The 20,754-nt window shown below is 43.8% G+C and overlaps 1 protein-coding gene across 1 annotated transcript; it reads left to right on the top strand.

Annotated features, from left to right (window-relative positions):
• Positions 1–6,789: 6,789 nt before the first annotated feature.
• Errfi1 (ERBB receptor feedback inhibitor 1) lies at positions 6,790–20,069 on the top strand. The gene is made up of 4 exons (XM_021200103.2): positions 6,790–7,008; positions 16,332–16,526; positions 16,619–16,695; positions 17,508–20,069. Exons 2-4 carry the CDS (start codon positions 16,405–16,407, stop codon positions 18,689–18,691), a joined length of 1,383 nt encoding a protein of 460 aa, XP_021055762.1. The 5' UTR covers positions 6,790–7,008; positions 16,332–16,404; the 3' UTR covers positions 18,692–20,069.
• Positions 20,070–20,754: the final 685 nt, after the last annotated feature.

The raw sequence follows: 20,754 nt of genomic DNA on the forward strand, positions 1-20,754 counted from the left end.
TACACTCAGTGTCCTGCCACCACTATCCTCTGGCTTAGCACTTGTTTTATTTTATGAGACAGGGTCTCACTGTTTAGCTCTGACTGTCCAGGACCAGGCTAGCCCAGAACTCAGAGATTCATATGCCTCTGCCTCTGTACCAGGATTAAAGGTGTGTGCCACCACGCCATTGTCTGCCATCTTTCTTTCCCATTAGACTAAGTTTCTACATGACAAATAGAAACAAAAAGTATATCCACTCTTTTTACCAGTGCTAGCTCTGTGATTGGCAGGTGGGGGGCAGCTTGCTAAATTTGACTTGAGTGAGTGAATGCTTTGTGATACCCCTTACCAAGGACTAAACTCTACTGCTCACAAGTTTTTTTTAATTGGGCATCCCAGGGTTGTCATGAGCCACAAACACAACAGACTCCCCACGTTCACGGCCCCATCACTCACACCCTGCTCTGAACTTCAACTTAGTTCTTCCGTAAGAACCAGCAGTTACACCAGTTGAAGCAGCCCTTTCTCCCACTCAGGTGCTGGAAAGTCGATTTGCTCCAGACCCATGAGAGGGAGCACCGCAGCAGAGGGCTCACTAACTCCTCAAAGAAATCCATTGTGGGAGGCAGCCATGAAGGACGAGAAAACTCAGGAAAAGAGGTCATCTCGCCAACTTTAAAACCTAGCTTTCAGCTTTACAGTGCTGCCACATGGTGTGTGTGTGTGTGTGTGTGTGTGTGTGTGAGAGAGAGAGAGAGAGAGAGAGTGTATTTATGAACATTTTTATACAAATGTCTTCATATTAATACCCAGTCATCGAGCATAGCCATTGTCCTCGCATCTCAGAGAAATTCACGAAGGCATTCACATAGAGAGTTCTGCAGGGGCTTTAGGCTTCTGTGCAGAGGAAGTCTCCTGTGTTCTGGAGGGAAACACACACCCGCATGTGTGTGATGGCAACTGAGGGGTAGATGCCACAGACTTAAGAACCACTTTACACCTTGCCTTTCAGGTCAGTGAGAAGCTGGGACCTGAAGCTTCACTCCTGTCATAAGATCCGACTGCCTCGGAGAAGGAGAAGCTACAAGTCAGGGAAAATATCCCATCAATCATTGCCCTCTGGAGGCAATGAGATCACCTCTTCCACAGATTGTATCAGGTATAGATAACAATCTAGAATTGGGGAAATTTATAGCAAAAGGAATTTAAGCACCTCTTGGAGAAGTATATGGCAATAACAATGAAGTTAACAATAGAACCAATAACATAACAACATTTATTGAACTCTAATTGGCCCTGAGGAGTGTTTTACATGCTGACCATGTTAATCTGTTTGTCTAATAGCCCTACTAGAGTAAGAACCGCCCCTATTTCCAAGTTACTGGACACCCAGAGGTTAAATACTTTTCACAAAGACGTGTATTTATTGCTTCTGAGGGCTAAGTGATGGTTCAAACACAAGGTTCCACAACTGCCTCCCCCACCCCTTCCTGCTTTGTTTTTGCTTGAGACAGAGTCTCACTATGTAGCCCAAGATGCTTTGGACCCTCAAGCTTTCCTCCTCAAGCTCCAGGTTGCTGGGATTACAAGCACGGAACACCATGCCTGCTACTGTAGCTCTTCCTTTATTCATCTTTACTCAGAATAAAAGAAAACACCAAATTATTTTAGGGCTAAGCTGAAGAACTAAGCAGATAAAGCTCTCTTTATTCAATAGCATAATTTAACTTTCCATCTGTACTATGTATGTATATGTAACGTGTGTCTATAGAAACACACCCTACATGTGCCGGTAGTCACAGAGACACAATATTAGTTTCTGAAATCTCTTAATGAAGAGTTTGCATTAATATTTTAATTAATTAATTTGGCAAGGGACTAGAGCACACCCTACTGGCCAGCTAATAGGAAATACAGTGTGCTCTTCAGACACAAGCTTAACTGCGAAAACATGCAAAGAAACTTGAGAAAACTAACTCAATAAATGTCTAGACTCCGTATCTAAGTAAGTCGACGCACAGGCTGCTGGAAAGGTCTTAAATATGTAAGCTTCTAGAGATGGGCTAGAATTGGAAAGGTAGTGTTTGTTAAGGAAGCCTTAGGTACACAAAAGGTGACTCAATTGAAAACAAATGACATAGCCCGCCTTCATACTGAGGAAAAGAAGTCAGGTCCTGTCCCTAAAACACTCCAAACTACAGACTCAAAAATTCTAAGACAACTACCATATTCAGTCTTCTCACAGGCCACGTATTACCCCAAACACTCTGTGTGTGTGTGTGTGTGTGTGTGTGTGTGTGTGTGTGTGTGTGTATGGTGTGTTTGGTGTGTGTTACGTGTGAGTGGTATATGGTGCATGTCTGTATGTAGAGTACGTGTATTATGTGTGTGTGCATTGTGTGTGTGTCTGTGTCTGTGGTGTGTGGTATTTGGTGCATGTCTGTATATGGAGTATGTGTATTATGTGTGTGTGCATTGTGTGTGTCTGTGTGTGTGTGGTATATGGTGCATGTGTGTGTATGTGGTGTAGTGTGTTATGTGTGTATGTACTGTGTGTATGTGGTGCATGTTTGTGTGTATGTGTGTGTGCATGCACGCATGTGCTACTTTTCACAGAGCAGTTAAGTTCATGGTTCAGTGGAGACCTCTGCTATCGGGAAGCACTCCTTATGAATGAATATAAGATCCTTATGAATCTCAGGATTCTATATTATTATTATCTGAGGATTTTATATATGTCTGGAATGTACTCTGATGAAGTCCACCCCTCAACCCCCTTTCAGTTCCTTCTCAGGCATCTCTTACAGTTTTCTAAATTTGCACTTGCTCATTTCTGCGTGAGTACAGGAGGAGGTCAGAGGGCAATGGGAAGGACTTAGCTCGCTCCTTCCAGCCTGTGAGTCGCAGAGGCTGAACTCAGGTCATCAGGGTTGGCACCCGGCACCTTTACCAGTTGAGCCCTCTGGACTCTGAATCTCAGGTGCTCAGGCAGGCTTTAAAACAAGGCAGAGTTTGCTGCAGATATGTGTGTGTGCCTATGCATGCCAATGTGTGGTTGTTTCCAACAGTGCAGTACACTAATCAGGTGACACCTAAGAAACGTAAATTTTCCACTGTGCGTGTGTAGCACTCATCTACGTCTACTAAAGTGTCTAATACGCATTCTCTATTGACAGAAACAACAGCCCTATGATTAATAAGGAAATGCAAAAAGTATTTCTCTTTAAAATACTTGTTTTTAAAGGAAGTATATAAAAATCAAGAAGAATACAAAAATGTGTGTACTTTTTAATATAGGCTGCCAAGAGCAAAATATAAACATACATTCACTAAGGTCCCATGCGACACATTTAAGCTGAGGCAGGGCATGCTAGATTTCTTTGAGGGAGCAAGGGAAAAGTACCCCCCGTGAGTCTCAGGCTCCTGAGCCAGAACCCCAACCTTGTTCTTACTCCAAGAGTGGAATGGTGTAAACTGACAAACTGGGTCAGCATGACAAAAAACTAATGCTTTAAGATACTGTGTTCAATTCTGCTTTTAAAGAAACTAGCTAATCAGGATTCCTTGGGGGAATGGCCTCAAAGCAAAGCAAACTTTGAAAGACTTTAACAAAGTGAAAACTTGGAGCTGAGCTATGGTAGCAAAAACCTTTAACTCCAGCTCTTGGGTGGCAGAGGCAGGTGGATCTCTGAGTTCAAGGCCAGCCTGGTCTACAGAGTGAGTTCCAGGACAGCCAGGGCTACAAAGAGGGACTCTGTCTTGAAAAAAGGAAAGAGAGAAAGAAAGTAAAAAAGAAAGAAGGAAGGAAGGAGAGAGAGAGAGAGAGAGAGAGAGAGAGAGAGAGAGAGAGAGAGAGAGAGAGAGAGAGAGAGAAAGGAAATGAACAAAAAAGAAAAGGAAAGGGAAAAAGCTTTCAATTTCTAGACAGGGACAATTTAGAACAAGATAGGCTGGAGGCAAGGAGAGCATTTCTCTAACTCTCCATTCTGGTGTTTGAACTATTAAAGGTCAATGAACAGTACGTGATCAATCCGCCAGACTCCTGTCACATGACTGGCTGAGCATTTTCACTTTGAACTCTTCTCAAACTATTCTACAACGTTTTTGGCGTAACAGTGTTATTATACAACACTGCTAAGTAGCCTGTAGAGTATATGTTTTCCTCCACAGCTGAGAAAGCTTCCATGTATGAATAATTATGAGCTAAAGTCGGTGAAGTAGACTTTAATTGCCTCCCCTCAGAAAATCTAGGAAACTAAATGTTTTCTGTTGTAAGTTTAAAGTAGATCCAAGGAAAAAACCCAAATTAATCATGTATTACTCAAGTGACTTTGTGTCCTTTTTTTTTAACGACGATTTACCAAAACATTAGCACATCCTACATCTCCCAAGTGCAGAATGAGTATCTTGTTGGTCTTCTTTCTCTACAGAGGGGTGTGTCCCACGGTTGCTGTGGTGATTATCACTGTTTTGTGAATAGGGGAATATAAAAGCATGCTAATAAGGCTAGAGCACACATTACAACTGCATTGTGGCAACTGGAAATCAGAGTAACTCGGGTTCTTCTCCGAGGAAAGTGGACCTCACTGAATCCCCATAGAGTAAATGCTCTACTGCGAGGACTTGTTCTGAGGGAGCTCTCACACACACACACACAAGCACATGAACATACATACACACAAGCATATATACATATACACACATGCACATATACACACATACATGCACATACACATGTACATACATATATACATACATGGAGGGGAGGACACACACCCACATACATACACACACACATGGAGGGGAGGACACACAGACACACACGTGGAGGGGAGGACACACACATATATACACACAGAGAGGAAGACACACACATATACACACAAACACACACACACACACAGGGAGGGGCAGGGAGGCATAGCATACAGATAAAACACAAATAGCAAAGGTGAGGGGCAAGAGGATTTTCTGTGACTTTCAAAACCTAATGAAGCTAGACATGCTGACTTCATGCCTGTAAATCTCAATGCACTGGAGCCCAAAGGATGACCAAGCTTAACCTGAACGGTAGAGTGAGTTGTAGGCCTACTTGGGCCACAGAGTAAAACTGTCTTAAAGCCCACCGAAACTTATACAAGTAAATAATAAATGTTAATAAATAGTAAATAATAAATAGTTAATGTGGCAATGATCAATTTCCATAGATTAAAATCCTACTAAGAGAATGGCCATAAGAAAAGATGGGAGAATTGAATTGCTAGGAGCGTGGGTGTGAAAGCAGCCCAGCAGCCCCTACAGGCCAGCATCAGAAAGAGAGGAGGAGCCTTCTGACACCCTGGTGCCTGCCGCTGAGAATGGGCAAAGGAATAATACTTCAGAGTTTTCTTTTCTTTTTTAAAATCCAGTGCATCAGGCCTTGAATTTAAAATTAAGGCCTTTGAGTTCAATAAAAAAGAATTCAAGTCAATACTGGAAGAAGCAACTTGGTTCGTGGGGCACAAAGTTAATAGTTAACCAGATAATGAGGCCAGCACCTCATTCCATATGTTAAACTGACTCAATTAGGTGGTGCTAAGCATATAACTATCAGGCATTCTTGCTGCTGTGCAGGAAGGGCTCTGTGTGCGGACCACAAAGGTCAGCCACAGGTCTGCGCTCTCTACTCTGTGGAGCGCCATTAAGAGGAATTTGTACTAGTTCAAACTGGAGGGCTTCTGTCTGTTTGCTTTTTTTTCTTGAACTACTTTTGGTTTATCATTGTATTATTTATTTTACGGTTAAACTATAAACCTAAGTTGCATCACCAGATTTCTGCCCCACGAACCCCTCCTCCCTGAAGACTTGATGGCGTTTTGTCCTTGGGCATCAGCGGCCACCCTGGGGCCAAGAGACATGGAGAACAGCACTTTGACAGGTAAGCCAAGAGGACTGGGGGCAGGTTTGGGGGAGGTGCCTGGGATCAGCCTAGCCTTGTTGGAGGCCAAGCCAAGTACACAGGAGCCTGGAGTGAGACCTACCTGATCCTGCCCACACAGCATGGCCCACTGCCCAGTTCCCTTTGTCCTTCACCTTCCTGTGCCACCCCTCACCTTTCCATTCTGTCCCTTCCTTTCCCCCACAGTCCCTTAACTACCTAGATCAATTAGTGAGGTTCTCTATACGTCCTGCAGTGCCTCACACTGCTCCTCACCGCCCCTCCATCCCTTATTGTCCTTAGCCAGACACTCCCTGCCCCTTCCTGTCTTCAGACTGAAGACGCATTTTGTCCCTTACTGCCCCTCAGTTCTCTGCCCTCTTTCCCAGAGACCACTTTCTTCATGGTCCTCCATCCCTGGTTGTAGTGCCCTGACAGCCTTCATGTCTCGCATGATCACAGCAGTCTCTCGTTGTTCCTCACTGTCCCCCTCCGTTCTTCATCACTCTCCTCGCCATCCCTCGAACCTCCCTCGCTATATATATTTCGGGGTGTCCCTCTCCTCTCCAATCCCCATCCCCCCTCCCTGAGTTTCTTGGACCCAAGTGCATCTCAGCGTCACTTCCCTCCCCGGGGGATGGAAACAGGGCCGCTCACAGCCTTCTAAGGAAAACTCGGTGTCCTTAGGCTAGGCAGCTCGCACAGGGGCGGCCCAAACAGAAACGTCCCCTCAGGAGACGAGGCTGCCAGCGCCGCCCGGCGGGCCCCACGCCAACGCTTCGGTAGTCGCATCGCCCCTTTAAACGTCCGACCGCCCGGATTGGCTGAGTGAAGGAGGCGGGGCGGGGGGCGCCGACGTCACATAGTCGACTCACCGTATAAATATGGGCGGCAGCCCGGCCGGCGGTGGCGGCGGCCGAGTGCGAGTTGCGGAGCGTGAGCTGTGCGGAGTGCGAGCGAGCGCGAGCTTAGCCTGCAAGCGAGCAGAAAGAAAGAGGGCGAGAGAGCGGCGAGGCGCCTGCGCGATGCTCGGGCCCCTAAGCCCGCGGCGCTGAGCCAGCCGGGACGGACATGCGCGGGAGGGCGCCGCGGGGCCCCGCTCCCTTGGGGTAAGGGGCCTGGCGGGCGTCGGGAGCCGCGGGGTCGGGGCGCGGAGGGCGGGCGGGCGGGCGGGCGGGCGGTGGGCTGGAGCGGGAGCCGCCGGCGCGCCGCTTCCCGGGATGGGCCGGGCGGGGTGCGTGAGGAGCCGCGGGCCGCGGGCGCCCTCGGCTTCCCGCCGGGGCCATGCACCGGCGCGCACACGACACGTCTCCACAGCCTGGGGCTCCGGAGCGGCGGCTCCACGGTCTTCCCGGTGCAGCTGCGGCCCCCTCCATCTTCCCTCTCACCCCGCGCACCCGTCAGTCCGGCCCGGAAAGCTTCTGCGAGAAGCTGTTGCGGGTGGGCTCGGAGATTGCTAGTCCCTGGTACCAGTCTTGAGTCTCGGTGCGACTCGGCGACGAAGGTCATTCCCCTTTTAAAAAAAAAAATTTTTTGTTGTTTTAACTCATCCGAGTTGTTCCGTGGCCTTTTCCTCTCCAGAAACATGATTCTTTGCCTTAAATGACTTAAATATTAAAGGAGTAAAAATGCAGACAGAACTGTTCAAACGCCAAGGCTCCTTGGCAGTATCCTGTATTTATACGTATATCCTATCTTTGTTCAAATTAACCGTGATTGGTGGTGCTGGATGGGTGCTTCCTCAGTCTTTATTAGGATTTCATCATTGCTTGAAAGAAACCAGTCTCCTACCTGATAAAAATGTGAATAGATTGTTAGTCATAAACTTAAGTGTAGTAAGAATAGAGACTGTAGCTTTAAAAGAGATGTGACGGGAGGTACACCTGCAGCACAGGTAGGGCAGGACTGGTTTCCAGGCAACTGTCAGGGGTGAAGAAAGGTGAGGTATAAATTGCCTTTTTTTTTTTTTTTTTTTTTTAAACCTCCTGGGGAAAAAAAAGAGTTCTACAGTTTTAAACTTCCTTAAGTCTATACAGGTACAGTGAATATGCATCTATTAAAACCACATTTTTGAGTTCACTGTGGTGGCTCTTGCCTTTTAAAAAAAAATTTCTTAAAACATGGAGGTTTTAAGAGAGATTTTACCAAAGTAGAGACCAAAGATAGTCTAAATACTTTTATCAGTAAAAGAGCAAATTTTGTAAAGAATAAGCTGGTTTTGTACTAACCTGTCAACTCTGGCAGATATTATCAGGTTTGAGAGGAGATACATGAAGATGTTTAAAAAGGCTGGACACTCTGTCGTAGCCCTCACTCCCTCTCCTGTGCACTGGTGGACATTTGCTGATCAGTGGTAAAAATCTCAAACTGTAAACCTGTATCTTGGCAAATAAATCAGAGGGTAAACTCCTTAAGGGCAGGGACTGCCTCGAACAGCTCTTATTTTACACAGCCTTGCACGTAGTTAATGTTGATTAAATAAATGCAGGAAAACATGTTTTACATTTTAAGGCTTAACAGGATTGGTCCAAGAACTGATAAGGTTTGGAAAGAAAATCTGTTGTGCCTTGTTAATGGCTGCTATGAAATGTCTGGATTTCTCATATTTTTGAGAGGTAGGATTATTGTTTTTTAACGAATTGGATTTCCTACTTTGGGTTCATAGTAGATACTGGTGAGCCTTTTGTATGACTTAATTATGTCGTAGTCTCTAGGTGTCTTATGTTTTATGAAACTGGGTCTTTATTGCCACTTCTCCAAAGCAGTACCAGATAATACTGCCTTTCTGCTCATACTAATAGTAGCTTTTAAAAGCAAGTTCCCTAAATTACAGTGCACCACACCAGCTTGCAACTGACCTGATTGTCAACATACCTACGTCAGGTTGCTTTGGAAAGGCAGGCAGAGGAGGGAAAGGTGGTGCCCAGGGTAATTCTTGGAATTTGAATGTCCCTGGCTCCCTCTAACAGAGAAGCAGCTCTGCTCCTAATCTCCATAAATATGAACTGGTACCTCACCATCCAGATGCACATAGATAGCATCCTTTGCAGGCATTTGGCCAGGACATAGGAAAGCTAATGAACAGTAACTAGATAAATACCATCTACCTGTGGTATTCTGGCATCATTCACACAGTTTAAACTTGATGTGGATAAAACTGGTGAACTTCAGGGTCTAAACTATAAATTACTAGCTTAACAGGATTGGGATTAAGAAAAAAAGTGTGGGATTCAAACTTCAGAAGACAAGATTAGGAGTCTTCATTGATATTTTAGTCAATTCCTTTGTACTGTAAAATTGGGGTGGGAATATTGCAAAATGACTGATTTCCCAGGCCTTGCTAAATATATCTTTAAAATGTGGAATTAGAGCCCTTTTCAGTTTGGAAATAGGATGGTTAGGACTAGAAGTTCCTGTTCAAAAGCTCTTACAATCCATAGCTAAGAAGAAACTTCACAAGTTACAGATTCTTAATCCACATGTTCTTTTCTGGCCTCGTTTCATGGCTGTCTATGTTATTTAAGAAATCAGTTCTTAGCACTGTGGCACACACCTTTAATCCTAGCAATAGCACCAGGCAGAGGCAGGCAGATCTCTTAAGTTCTAAGGCCAACCTGGTCTACAGAGTGATTTCAGGACAGCTGGAGCTATAAAGAGAAAGCCTGTCTGGGAAACAAAAACAAAAATAAATAAAGGAAATCAGTTGTGAAAGTCGCCTATCTGTGGAGGCCTCCCCTGAGCACCTGTGTAAATAAGTTCTCTGCCTCCTTATCCTGCCGTTGTGCCCTGCTCGTTTCCTTGAGAGATATCCCCATCTGAAATTGTCCCCGTCCGCGTTAGATGGCCTCATCAGACAACTATTTTCTTCATCTGATGAATCTAGTCCAGAAGAAGCATTCCTGTGTATTTGTGAAAAATAAATGTTTGCTTTCTTAGAGTTTGACCTGACGAAAGCCGAGTTCCAGTTCCTATCTTTGCAGGTAGCTAGCACATAGGTCTTACATAGCCCTCCTTTTTATAAACACATCATTTTAGGTCAGCAAGAATATTAGGAGAACCGAGGCTATTCCCTAAAATGATGATAGAAAGAGGAGTGGGTGAGGAGAGCGCTGGCTGGCTGACAGTGCAGAACAGCCCAGGTAGGGTGCTTCAGTCAGAGCGGGGTGTCTCAACCCACTTCACTTCTTTAAAGCAAAATGGAGATTATAATCCCTGCCTCTTCTTACAGGGATGTGTGGATAGTATATAAAAGAGAGCTTTGTAATTTGTAGAGTGCTTTACAGATAAAAGAATCCTATTACTGAATTTCAGGGTTTTTTTATTTATATGAGTACACTGTAGCTGTCTTCAGACACACCAGAAAAGGGCATCAGATTCCATTGCAGATGGTTGTGAGCCACAGGACCTCTGGAAGAGCAGTCAGTGCTCTTAACCTCTGAGCCATCTTTCCAGCCCGAATTTCAGGTTTTGTTTTGTGATAGAGCAAAGTTATAATGGTTTCATTGGGATCCATGCAATGAGAGTGTTTAAAGGAAGCCTCTTGGATATATGTAGTAAACCTGTGCGAGGTCAGAGACTATGTCTGAGATTCCGTTGTGGCGGGACATCATTGTATCTGTAAAGATGAAGAGCATCAAAAGAATTATTCCAGTTGGTCATAGAAGATTATACTTGATCTGCCCATTTTAGATATCTAGGCCAAGTATATAACTGATAACTTTTAGTAGGAAAATGTGAGGAAGTGAAATGGGAACTTTCATAGGCTACAAGTTACCCAAGGAAACACCATATAGAATCTCTCTAAAAAAATGTGCCTGTCTTGTCCAGAGGAGTCAAGTGTGTATCTTAAGTCATTTCATTCCAGCAATTTGAAGAGCCTGAGAGACTAAAAGAGAGGCTGTGGTATGGTCGAGAGCCTAAACTTTGAGGCCAAGCTTCCTGAAGTAAGCCTTGGCATTACTGTGGCTCACCAGAGCCGAGTTAGATCAAGCTCCAGGAGCTCCTCATCTGTAATTGAGAGTAGTGTCCCACCCACCTTACAGGGTTGGTACAAGGATAAAACATGAAAACCTTCCTGACATACAGTATCCTATGAATGTTATCATTGCCTATGTATTAATTTTAACTCTCCTGAGTTGTCCATTGGGTTATTTAAATGCTTGTTAAATAAACTTGAAGTTTTAAAGACTCATTTCCCATCATTAGCCCATTGTGGTCATTGTCATTAAGATTACAACAGAATCCACACATCGTTCACAGGTACAGTGCATTGCATATGTCGGAAAGAAATGTTCCTCCATGCCGTGTGCTTGCCCGTGTCTGTGGATGGTACTGTTGATTGTTGTGCTCTGTAGGAAAAATACCAATGACAAAACAGTACAGTGCTGTTGCCCTGCTTGTAATTGTATCTCCCTAAAATCCTGAGGGACGAACGGAATCACAAGGCTATTGAGACAGGAGTTGAACTAATGTGGCTTTCACCAGCTTGCTATTTCTTAAATACTTAGCTAGGCGTTTTCTGAATTATTGAAGAAGTTCCATCATTTGGCTTTTATTTTGACAGTCTGGAGATAAATTCTTTTCTTATGACCTCCATTTTCCCCACCTGTAAGTGGGTCAGTATATGTGGGCCACATTGAAGGTCCTCCAGTAGAGGTGAGAGCACACAGACCATCCTTTCTTTGCATCCTTTTGGACAGCGTTTATGAAATATTTGCTGAAGCTATCCCATCTTACTTGATTCCATGCATGAGCACTGTAGTTGTGTTTTATTTTAGAAGTCATTCATGCAGCGAATATGAAGGCGAGTTCTGCTTTTCTGTGGTAAGCTTATAACAAAGGTTCCTTAGCCTGCCTCCCTTCTTTCCCTACCCCCAAATCATAGCTTTTAAAATGAAATCTGAAAAACTTTGAATTCAGGCCTTTGCTCTTGAAATATCTGTGCAAACGTCCTTTTGCTTTTAGTAAGTGTAGATTATATCACCTGCTTGATTCAGTGACACAAAATAGTCTTTGCTACATTTAACAGTTTGTTACCTTAACTTCCACAGACCAGGAGGACATATGTTCACCATTTACAGCCAAGATGTGTAAGACACTGTCTAGAAGTAGGATGGATTCTATGATTTTTAGATCCTCCTGTGTAACAGGATAATGCTGAGTGTGCAGGTAGATGCTAAGTCATTTTTCTCAGTTAAGTCCATAAAACAGCAAATAAAACTGATTTCCATTTCCTCTCAAAGGCAATCAGCCTTTTCAGTGAGCGCAGAAAGTAGTAGATTTGAGGAAGATCCAAAGTAATGCAAGGTGGCAAAGAGTTGTCTTCCCTGATTATGGAAGTAGTTAGCTGGGTAATTGTTAAATGCTGCTGGAAAGACCATTTATCACTCTGAATAAACAGAAATCAGGTTCTAGAACCAGATTGAAAGAAGGAAATTACATCACACTCTTAAATAAGGAAGCACTGGGCAGAACTGGATGAGTTGTAAGACAAAAATGTGCCCCTCCTCCTCTCGTGGATCGCTCCTGAGATGGATTAATAAGGTCTTGTGGCAAGGTAAGCATATCTAGGTTACTGCCTTCAGGTAGCCTAGCTTTGTGTGGTAAAGCAGTTTCAAAGTTAAGTATTTTCAAGATAAAGGCATGTGAGTTCACCTTAGAAAGTGTGCAGTGTGCTATTGGTATATTGTGACTTATTTATTTTTAAAGTGGCAATAAAGCCAAGATAGATTACAAGCCCAAAGGAAAAGGTGAAAAGTCTGTAGTAAGAAGCCATTGAGAAAGCCACGCCAGCAGCTGTTGACAGCCACACACTGTCACTGAGGACCCAGAAGGTGAACTCGGGATATTCTAAATGTGTTAGATTATTACGGGCCTAACTTACATACAGTACATACAGAGTTGATCCCTGAACAAACTTGTGCTTTTCCCCTTAGCTTTCCTCTTCAGCCTGGGGAGAATCTTACATAATTACATCAATGTTCACTTAATATTATCTACAGGGGGGGAAATGTCAGGCACCAGTCCTAGATTTGGAAGGTAGGAGGGGAACCTGGCATAGCACAGAATAGCTAGAAACTGAAAGACTGGCTCTGGATTTTAATAAAAGGAGGAGCTTGTTGAAGGAGCACAGTGTGAGAACTAGCCTTAAAGCTTAAAGCAGCTAGAGCTGAAAAGGGCAGGTTAGGTAAAGGCCATTGTGAAGGTCTTTTGTGCCAGCCAAGGAGCTTTTAGAGGCTTTTACAGGTTCTTTTTGGGGTGGTAATTGAGGAATATTGATTTGATCCTGTTGGCTGTAATATGGTTTAAATATCTTCAGACTAAAAATTGGAACCAGTAGGAGAAGGAAGAGTTTTGAGAAGAAGTTTAAAAACTTTGTATGGAGGTTGGCAGTTGACTGTATATTGGCCTTAACTCGGGCTCACAGTAGTAGGTACCTCAGGAAGTATGATCCTCTTGGATCAAGAAAGGGTGGGAGGTAAGTTAAGAGACCTAAAGAATCCGGTTTGTAACTTGTGAGATAGATACCTGAGGCCCATCCAAGTGGAAAGATAATCACCAGACAATAAGAAATGCAAAGTGGAAGGCGGGTTGCACCTACCTACTTAGGAACAGACTGTGGATTTGAAGCCATAGAAAGGAATTAAAAGATTTTAAGAGCAAAATCTTAAAAGATAAAAATATAGTACAATTAGCAGAAATGGGGTACTGGTATTTTACTACATTTTGGTCGCTTCATATTAAAATTGTTTTATGATTATGTAAATTGTTATACTGAAGGTTATTTGGGTCCTGGTTTACACTGTGCTACCGTATCGACATTCATCTTGATCTTGGATTTCATAACAGGATACCATATTGTACTTTTAAATATTGATACTCATACATAAATGTATCTTTGCAGTTAGTTTATGAATTGAAAAGTAGAGCTAGTTTTACAGTTATGAGGACTTGGATACAATTGTAAACACTGCAGCATTAGTTGAATTTCACTTGAGCAAAATGTGTTGCTTTATTGGCTAGAGTGATTTCTCTGTCTCCACCAGGATTATACAACCTGAATGCTGGTTTGGGCGTTTTTGTCTTGTGAGGTAGACTTTCAAACAGTTTTCTAACATAACCTTCGTTTAACATCAGGAGAGATGAGAGAATGTATGTGTATCTAAACCTTAAACCTGTGGCATGTTGCTCTTTTGGGTTTTACAGCCTGAAGTTATTTTCCAGACGAGGAGAGTACAGCAGTTACATTGCCCTCCTTGCTTCTGCCATGCAAGCAAGTAGGAAGTTCAGATAGTTTCATAACATGGCCCATTCACAATTCCCCATTGAAATTTAGAGGCAGGTCACCTTCTATGAATACACAAAGACAACTATTGTGGTCAGAAGTGAGCTGGCTTAGTGAACACAATTCTTTTTATAATAAAAAAAAAATTTCCTTAAGAAAGCTAACAAGTAGGTGATGGAAACAATGAATAAAAAATAACTTTTTCTAAAACATATTTTAAGTGACCACTGAAGTGTAAGTTTAGGATTCCAAGGCAACTTGAGCAGAGGCGATAGTTACACAATCACTCTGTTGAAAGCTAAGATGTAGATGGCACTGGGAGGCTGACACAGTAATTACTAGTAGTATTTGTTGGCTTGCCTACAGGTGGGGGCTGGGCCTCCCTCGTCCCCCGCAGCATTGTCCTGTAATCGGGATGAACCATCTTCCAACGTGTGCTTTCAAACCACTTTACCACCACAGTCATCCTCCCATCTCGCCTGCCTTTCATTTTCATATTACATAGATCCTTTCCCTATAGTCTCAGTGTTTGTGAATGTTTAGAAAAGGTTTGATACACCCTGGCTAAGCATACACTGGGAGAGGCTAGCCTCTTTTAAAATGTGTTTTTTAAATCACTCAATGGTAAATAACACATCTGTTTCATTTCAGTAATCTAAAAACCAAGACTCAAAGACCTCCCAATACTGAGGTTCCTTAAATGACAGACTGGTTTTTCAAAACAAGGCTTGACTCTGAAATAAAATAACTGCCTTGTGTATTAAAACAGCTGCTTTTGTAAACATCTATGGGGTATTTTTTAGATTAGCTTAAAAAAATAAGAACCCCTATGCCTTCCACATAGTTTACCTTTGGTGAACTTACTGAGCCAGGTCCCTGTGGTTAAAAGGTACTTAGGACCCTCAGCCACTTGTTCTGAAGCCATAGTTTACTAGGCCCGAGATTTGTAAGTAGTAGATGTTTAGTTGCTGGCCATTTTAATAAGAACCATCTGTGTAGCTCCTTCAGCACAGATTGGTCCTAGTCCCCCGCTAGCACTTGGTAGGTCTGCAAGTATTTAATGGCAGAGTTGTGTAGACAATATGTGTGGAGATCTCAAAGGGGTCTGTGTTCTGGGCAGCCAGCAGATAACATCCTGCTGTCTAAAAGAGAAAGGCCTCGCTTCCTAAATGCGTGTGACTGTCTAAAGACAGCAGAGCTGGTGTTTTTTAAGATCTGCAGAGTATGGAATCAAAAAAGTAAAATTAGAATGAGCGTGTGGGAACTCCAGACCTGTAACATCTGATACACGGGGATTTCTAAAATTAAGGAACTACTAGTTTAAGAAAAATATATTTTGCTTTTGTAGTCCATGCCTTATAGGGAGGAGGACATGAATTACTGCATATTTCACAAAGGAGAATACAAACAATGTCCCTTAAGTTTGTCTTTGAAAGGGAGGAAGCTAGCCAAAGCTGACACTGAAGCTAGTAATCTTGCAGAACTTGATTTTTACAAGATAATAGAAATTTGTATCCGCATATGTGGCTGTATCTTTCTTGAGCAAGTAATAACTGGAGAATATGTCTTCTGTGACCAACCCCGAAATACAGAGTCCAAATAAATATTAGGCTGTGGGGAAGTAGGTTTCAGTGCTGGAGAATCTGAGCGGGCTCTATTGAATGACAGCTCAGCCTGTGTGGGGCACAGTCCTTTCTAAAATTACTTAGGTTTGTTTTCAGGCTGGGGGATCAGTGAGGGTAAGACAGGACTTGTGATGTAGTCCAAGCAGGCCTTGAACCTACCTGCCTCAGCCTCGAAAGAGCTGGGGTTACCATGCCTCCCTTGAAATGGGTAGTAGCCACTGCGTTTCCTTCCTGCTACAGCCATGCCATAGAAGTCAGTTTAGTGGGCTGGAGGGAGTTGTGTGCGTTGGAAAGCAATTGTAGTTCGTTGAGCAAATGGTAAGCTCTGCAGCAAGGGTTGGCTTTTCTGGCAATGGATTCTTTCTCATTCTGTGAAAAACCTTTCAAGTGGCTAGTATTTATAAAAACAAAAATTACAACCAAATTTTCCCATCTCCCTCAACTTCTGATTACTTATGCTACAATATAGACTATCTGACTTCTGAATTATGTTTATTCTCTCATTTGTTCTTGATTTCCCCAGGGAATGAAAGCTACTGGTTGACTTAAAAACACCTGGGCTTTACAAATTTGAAGGCATCCCAGAGTGGGGCACAATGTCAACAGCAGGAGTTGCTGCTCAGGATATTCGAGTCCCATTAAAAACTGGATTTCTCCATAATGGTCAGGCCTTGGGGAATATGAAGACCTGCTGGGGCAGTCGCAGTGAGTTTGAAAAGTAAGTCAAGAGTTTGTGCTCCTGTTCTGTGTGTGTTCTTCATACTGCAGTGATAGCATGCTCACAACCAACATGTTTTCCTTTGCTTTCAGTAACTTTTTAAATATTGATCCAATAACCATGGCCTACAGTCTGACCCCCCCTGCTCAGGAGCACCTAACCACTGTCGGTATGTATGAAAGTCTGATGAGCTTTGCCCTGTCCTCAACAGTATTTCTTAAGGCAGGAAACCTAAGCAGGTTCCCACAATAGTCTGACACCTAGTGGCAGCAGAGTCTGAAGACAATTCTTTCTTACCCTTTACTACCTGAGCCATTGAGTCATAACCACAGCAGGAATTAATTCACTCTGAGATATGATGCAGACTTAACCTTGGGCAGAGTCTGTCTTGTGTATTACTAGTACTGAACGCACATTTGAAAGCAATGGGTGCAAGTAGTCACATGGTAATCAGACTTAGAAAACTGTACAGTTATTTTAATTTGAACATTATGTCCCTTGGATTTGTGTCGAGAGCTTTTTATCAGGTGAACACATTGCAAGTGAGTCCATTCACTCAGTTATGCTGTGCTGGCAGGGAGGCCCTCCCTCGCCTCAGCTTAGCCTCAGCTTACTCACGCCAGCCGGCGTGCCTTGTATTGCTGCGTGTCGTAAGCTTGCTGCAGCATGGCACTCGTGTAAATTACACACTGTTCATCTTCTGTGAATTTCATACACGTCACAGAACTTGCCTGGGACGTGTGGGTGTATGCCGAGCACATGTCCAAGGGAGATGGCAGAGATAATTTGTTCTTTGAACCAGATCACGTGTGTTCCCCTACTCTGGCTCTAATTATACCTGTGGTTGTTGCATGGGTGTCCTCCGGGTTACACCAGTCAGGTGTTTCCCTGACTTGTGCAGAGCTGGAAGCTCAGGGCCTGGGTCTCCCGGGGTGAAGGACGAGGAGAACGGTCTCTGATGAGCATCGCTTCTTGTTTCAGGATGTGCTGCTCGGTCTGCTCCAGGGAGCGGCCACCTCTTTGCAGAGTGTGGTCCATCTCCAAGGTCAAGCTTGCCCCCTCTTGTTATTCCACCAAGTGAAAACTCGGGACAGCATGAAGAGGATCAAGTTATGTGTGGTTTTAAGAAACTCTCAGTGAATGGGGTCTGCACTTCCACACCTCCACTTACACCCATTAAAAGCTGCCCTTCCCCTTTCCCCTGTGCAGCTCTATGTGATCGGGGTTCTCGACCGCTCCCACCATTGCCCATCTCTGAAGACCCATCTCTGGATGAGGCCGATTGTGAGGTAGAATTCCTAACCAGCTCAGATACAGACTTACTTTTAGAAGACTGTGCACCTTCAGATTTCAAATATGATGTTCCTGGCAGGCGAAGTTTCCGTGGGTGCGGCCAGATCAACTATGCATATTTTGACAGCCCAACTGTTTCTGTGGCAGATCTTAGCTGTGCATCTGACCAGAACAGAGTTGTTCCAGACCCAAACCCTCCCCCACCTCAAAGCCATCGCAGATTAAGGAGGTCTCACTCGGGACCAGCTGGGTCATTTAACAAGCCAGCCATTCGGATATCTAGCTGCACACACAGAGCTTCTCCTAGCTCCGATGAAGACAAGCCTGAGATCCCTCCCAGGGTTCCTATACCTCCTAGGCCAGCAAAGCCAGACTATAGAAGGTGGTCAGCAGAAGTGACCTCCAACACCTACAGTGATGAAGATAGGCCTCCCAAAGTCCCCCCGAGAGAACCTTTGTCTCGGAGTAACTCCCGTACCCCAAGTCCTAAAAGCCTTCCGTCTTACCTCAATGGGGTCATGCCCCCAACACAGAGCTTTGCTCCTGACCCCAAGTATGTCAGCAGCAAAGCCCTGCAGAGACAGAGCAGCGAAGGATCTGCCAACAAAGTTCCTTGCATCCTGCCCATTATTGAAAATGGGAAGAAGGTTAGCTCAACGCATTATTACTTACTACCTGAGAGACCAGCGTACCTGGACAAATATGAAAAGTATTTTAAGGAAGCAGAAGAAACAAACCCAAGCACCCAAATTCAGCCATTACCTGCTGCCTGTGGTATGGCCTCTGCCACAGAAAAGCCAGCCTCCAGAATGAAAACGGATGTGGGTAGCCATGGGAAGCGCAAACACTTATCCTACGTGGTTTCTCCATAAATATGGGGGTCATGATTCAACAGAAGTTACATGGGACAAATGGCTCCCAGTTTTCTAGTTTGAGGTTCATAGAACAATGTCAAGTGGCAAAATGAAGTTGGTGGACTCCGCCTTAATGAGAAAGGCTTAGAGCAGTTATGAGGTGCTGTCATGCTGGGAGTCCCTGATCTATCAGCATAGGAGAAAAAAGTCTATGATTTAAAGATGTGCTAGGGGGAGGGAAGAATGGGGAACTTTTACATTTGACTACATTATATACCTATGTATAAAAGTGCGGTGTAACCATAGACCATAGCTGCAGGATAACCAATTAGTCACTCTTAGAGTAATCTGTATTCAGAACAATTCAAACAAGCTTGGAGGAACAGCTCCTGATAGTGTGAAAATTGAGCAAATGGGAGAAAGCAGTATTGTCAGATCAGGTTATAAATTTGTTAAGTTTAAAGATTCCTGGCATACAGGCCTGCTCTATAAGTCTGCTTTCCCCTTCCCTGCCAGCAGTCTTCTCCATACATGACAGGGCATGTTCTTCGCCAGGCCTGTAACATCTTGTTGAGATCATTCTATGGCCTAATACTTGTCGCTCTGGGGTTTTGTCTTGTTGAGGAGAGGACAACAGTTTCTGGACCATGTTATCACCTGTCTATGTCTTATATCTTGGAAATTGACAGATTTGGTGAATAACTTTTCCATACTATTCCTGCTTTTCCCATCCACTGAAACAGCCTGTTGTAGCAAGAGGCTTTCCAGAGTGCAGTGGCGTTGCGCTGGCCATCAGTGTTTGGGTATGAGTTTGATAGACTAGTGCAACGATTAGCCATATGATTGAGAGTTACTTTGGGAATGTATGGTACGTTCTTTTTTTTTAGACTTAATAAAGTACAACACGAGCTGGTCTTGTGTTGCTGGTTCCTATTCAGTATTTCCTGGGGATTGTTTGCTTTTTAAGTGAAACACTTCTGACCAATAGCACAGAACGTCTTAATGCCAGAGGTCACTTCAGCATCTTCCTGCTTTGAAAACTCACGGCTGACTGCTTCACTGCCCTGAGATTCAGTGAGACGCGTAGTTTTTACATCCTCTGATTGTTATCTTGTACAGATAAACACAAGAGAAGGTGCTTGCTAGCAGGGACACTGCTGCCATGTCCCAACAAGCTGTTCAGTTTAAACTGCTGAATGACATTATTTGAGCTATTTAAAGCTTACTTTATTTTAGTATGAACTAAATGAAGGTTAAAACATGCTTTAGAAAAATGCACTGATCTCCGCACTGTGTGTACAGTATTGGACAAAGGATTTATTCATTTTGTTGCATTATTTTGAATATTGTCTTTTCATTTTAATAAAGTTATATTACTTATTTATGACACCGTTAATAATGTGTCTTGTCTAAACTCTTATGTCTCAAGCAATTGATAATATTTTTAAAGCATGACAGAAGAGTGTTTGAGGTTAATACATGTTGAAACTTATTGCAGATTTCTAAATGACAATTTGAGCAACTTGACTTGGGTATTATAAAAATGTATGGGGGCTGAAGACTTGGCTCCGTTGTTAAAGTGCTTGCCTAGCTTCACAGAACCCTGGATTTGATTCCTAGGATCACATAAACTGGGCATGGTAGCACATGCCCATAAGCCCAGCACTTGGGAGGCAGAGGCTGGAGAATCGGTTCAAGGTTATCTTTAGTTACACATGGCATTCGGGGTTTTAGGCCACATGAACCCCTGTCTCGGGGAAAAATAAAAAGGAAATTTTGTGGTAAAATCAAGCCTTTTGTTTTCACCTGCAACAACTAAGTAAACTTGGTTCTGGTGCTTCTGTGGAAACAGGAGGGTCAGGGCTGTGCAGTCCGTAGAAAGGAGTGTTCACTGTACAGACTTGGGCTTCAGGACCAAGTCTGGGTTACTCTGGGCCCTTTGCTGCTTGCTTGTTTGGGACCTTACTCCACTGCCAGGCATTGCAGAGAGCCCTGCACACCAATGTCTGCTGTGCTGCTGTATCAGAGCTGGTGGCCCTGTGTGTCGGGCGTTGGATCTGGGAAGAAGAGAGTTTGCAGCG

This window comes from Mus pahari, chromosome 6, assembly GCF_900095145.1.
Source record: "Mus pahari chromosome 6, PAHARI_EIJ_v1.1, whole genome shotgun sequence".
NCBI lineage: Eukaryota > Metazoa > Chordata > Mammalia > Rodentia > Muridae > Mus > Mus pahari.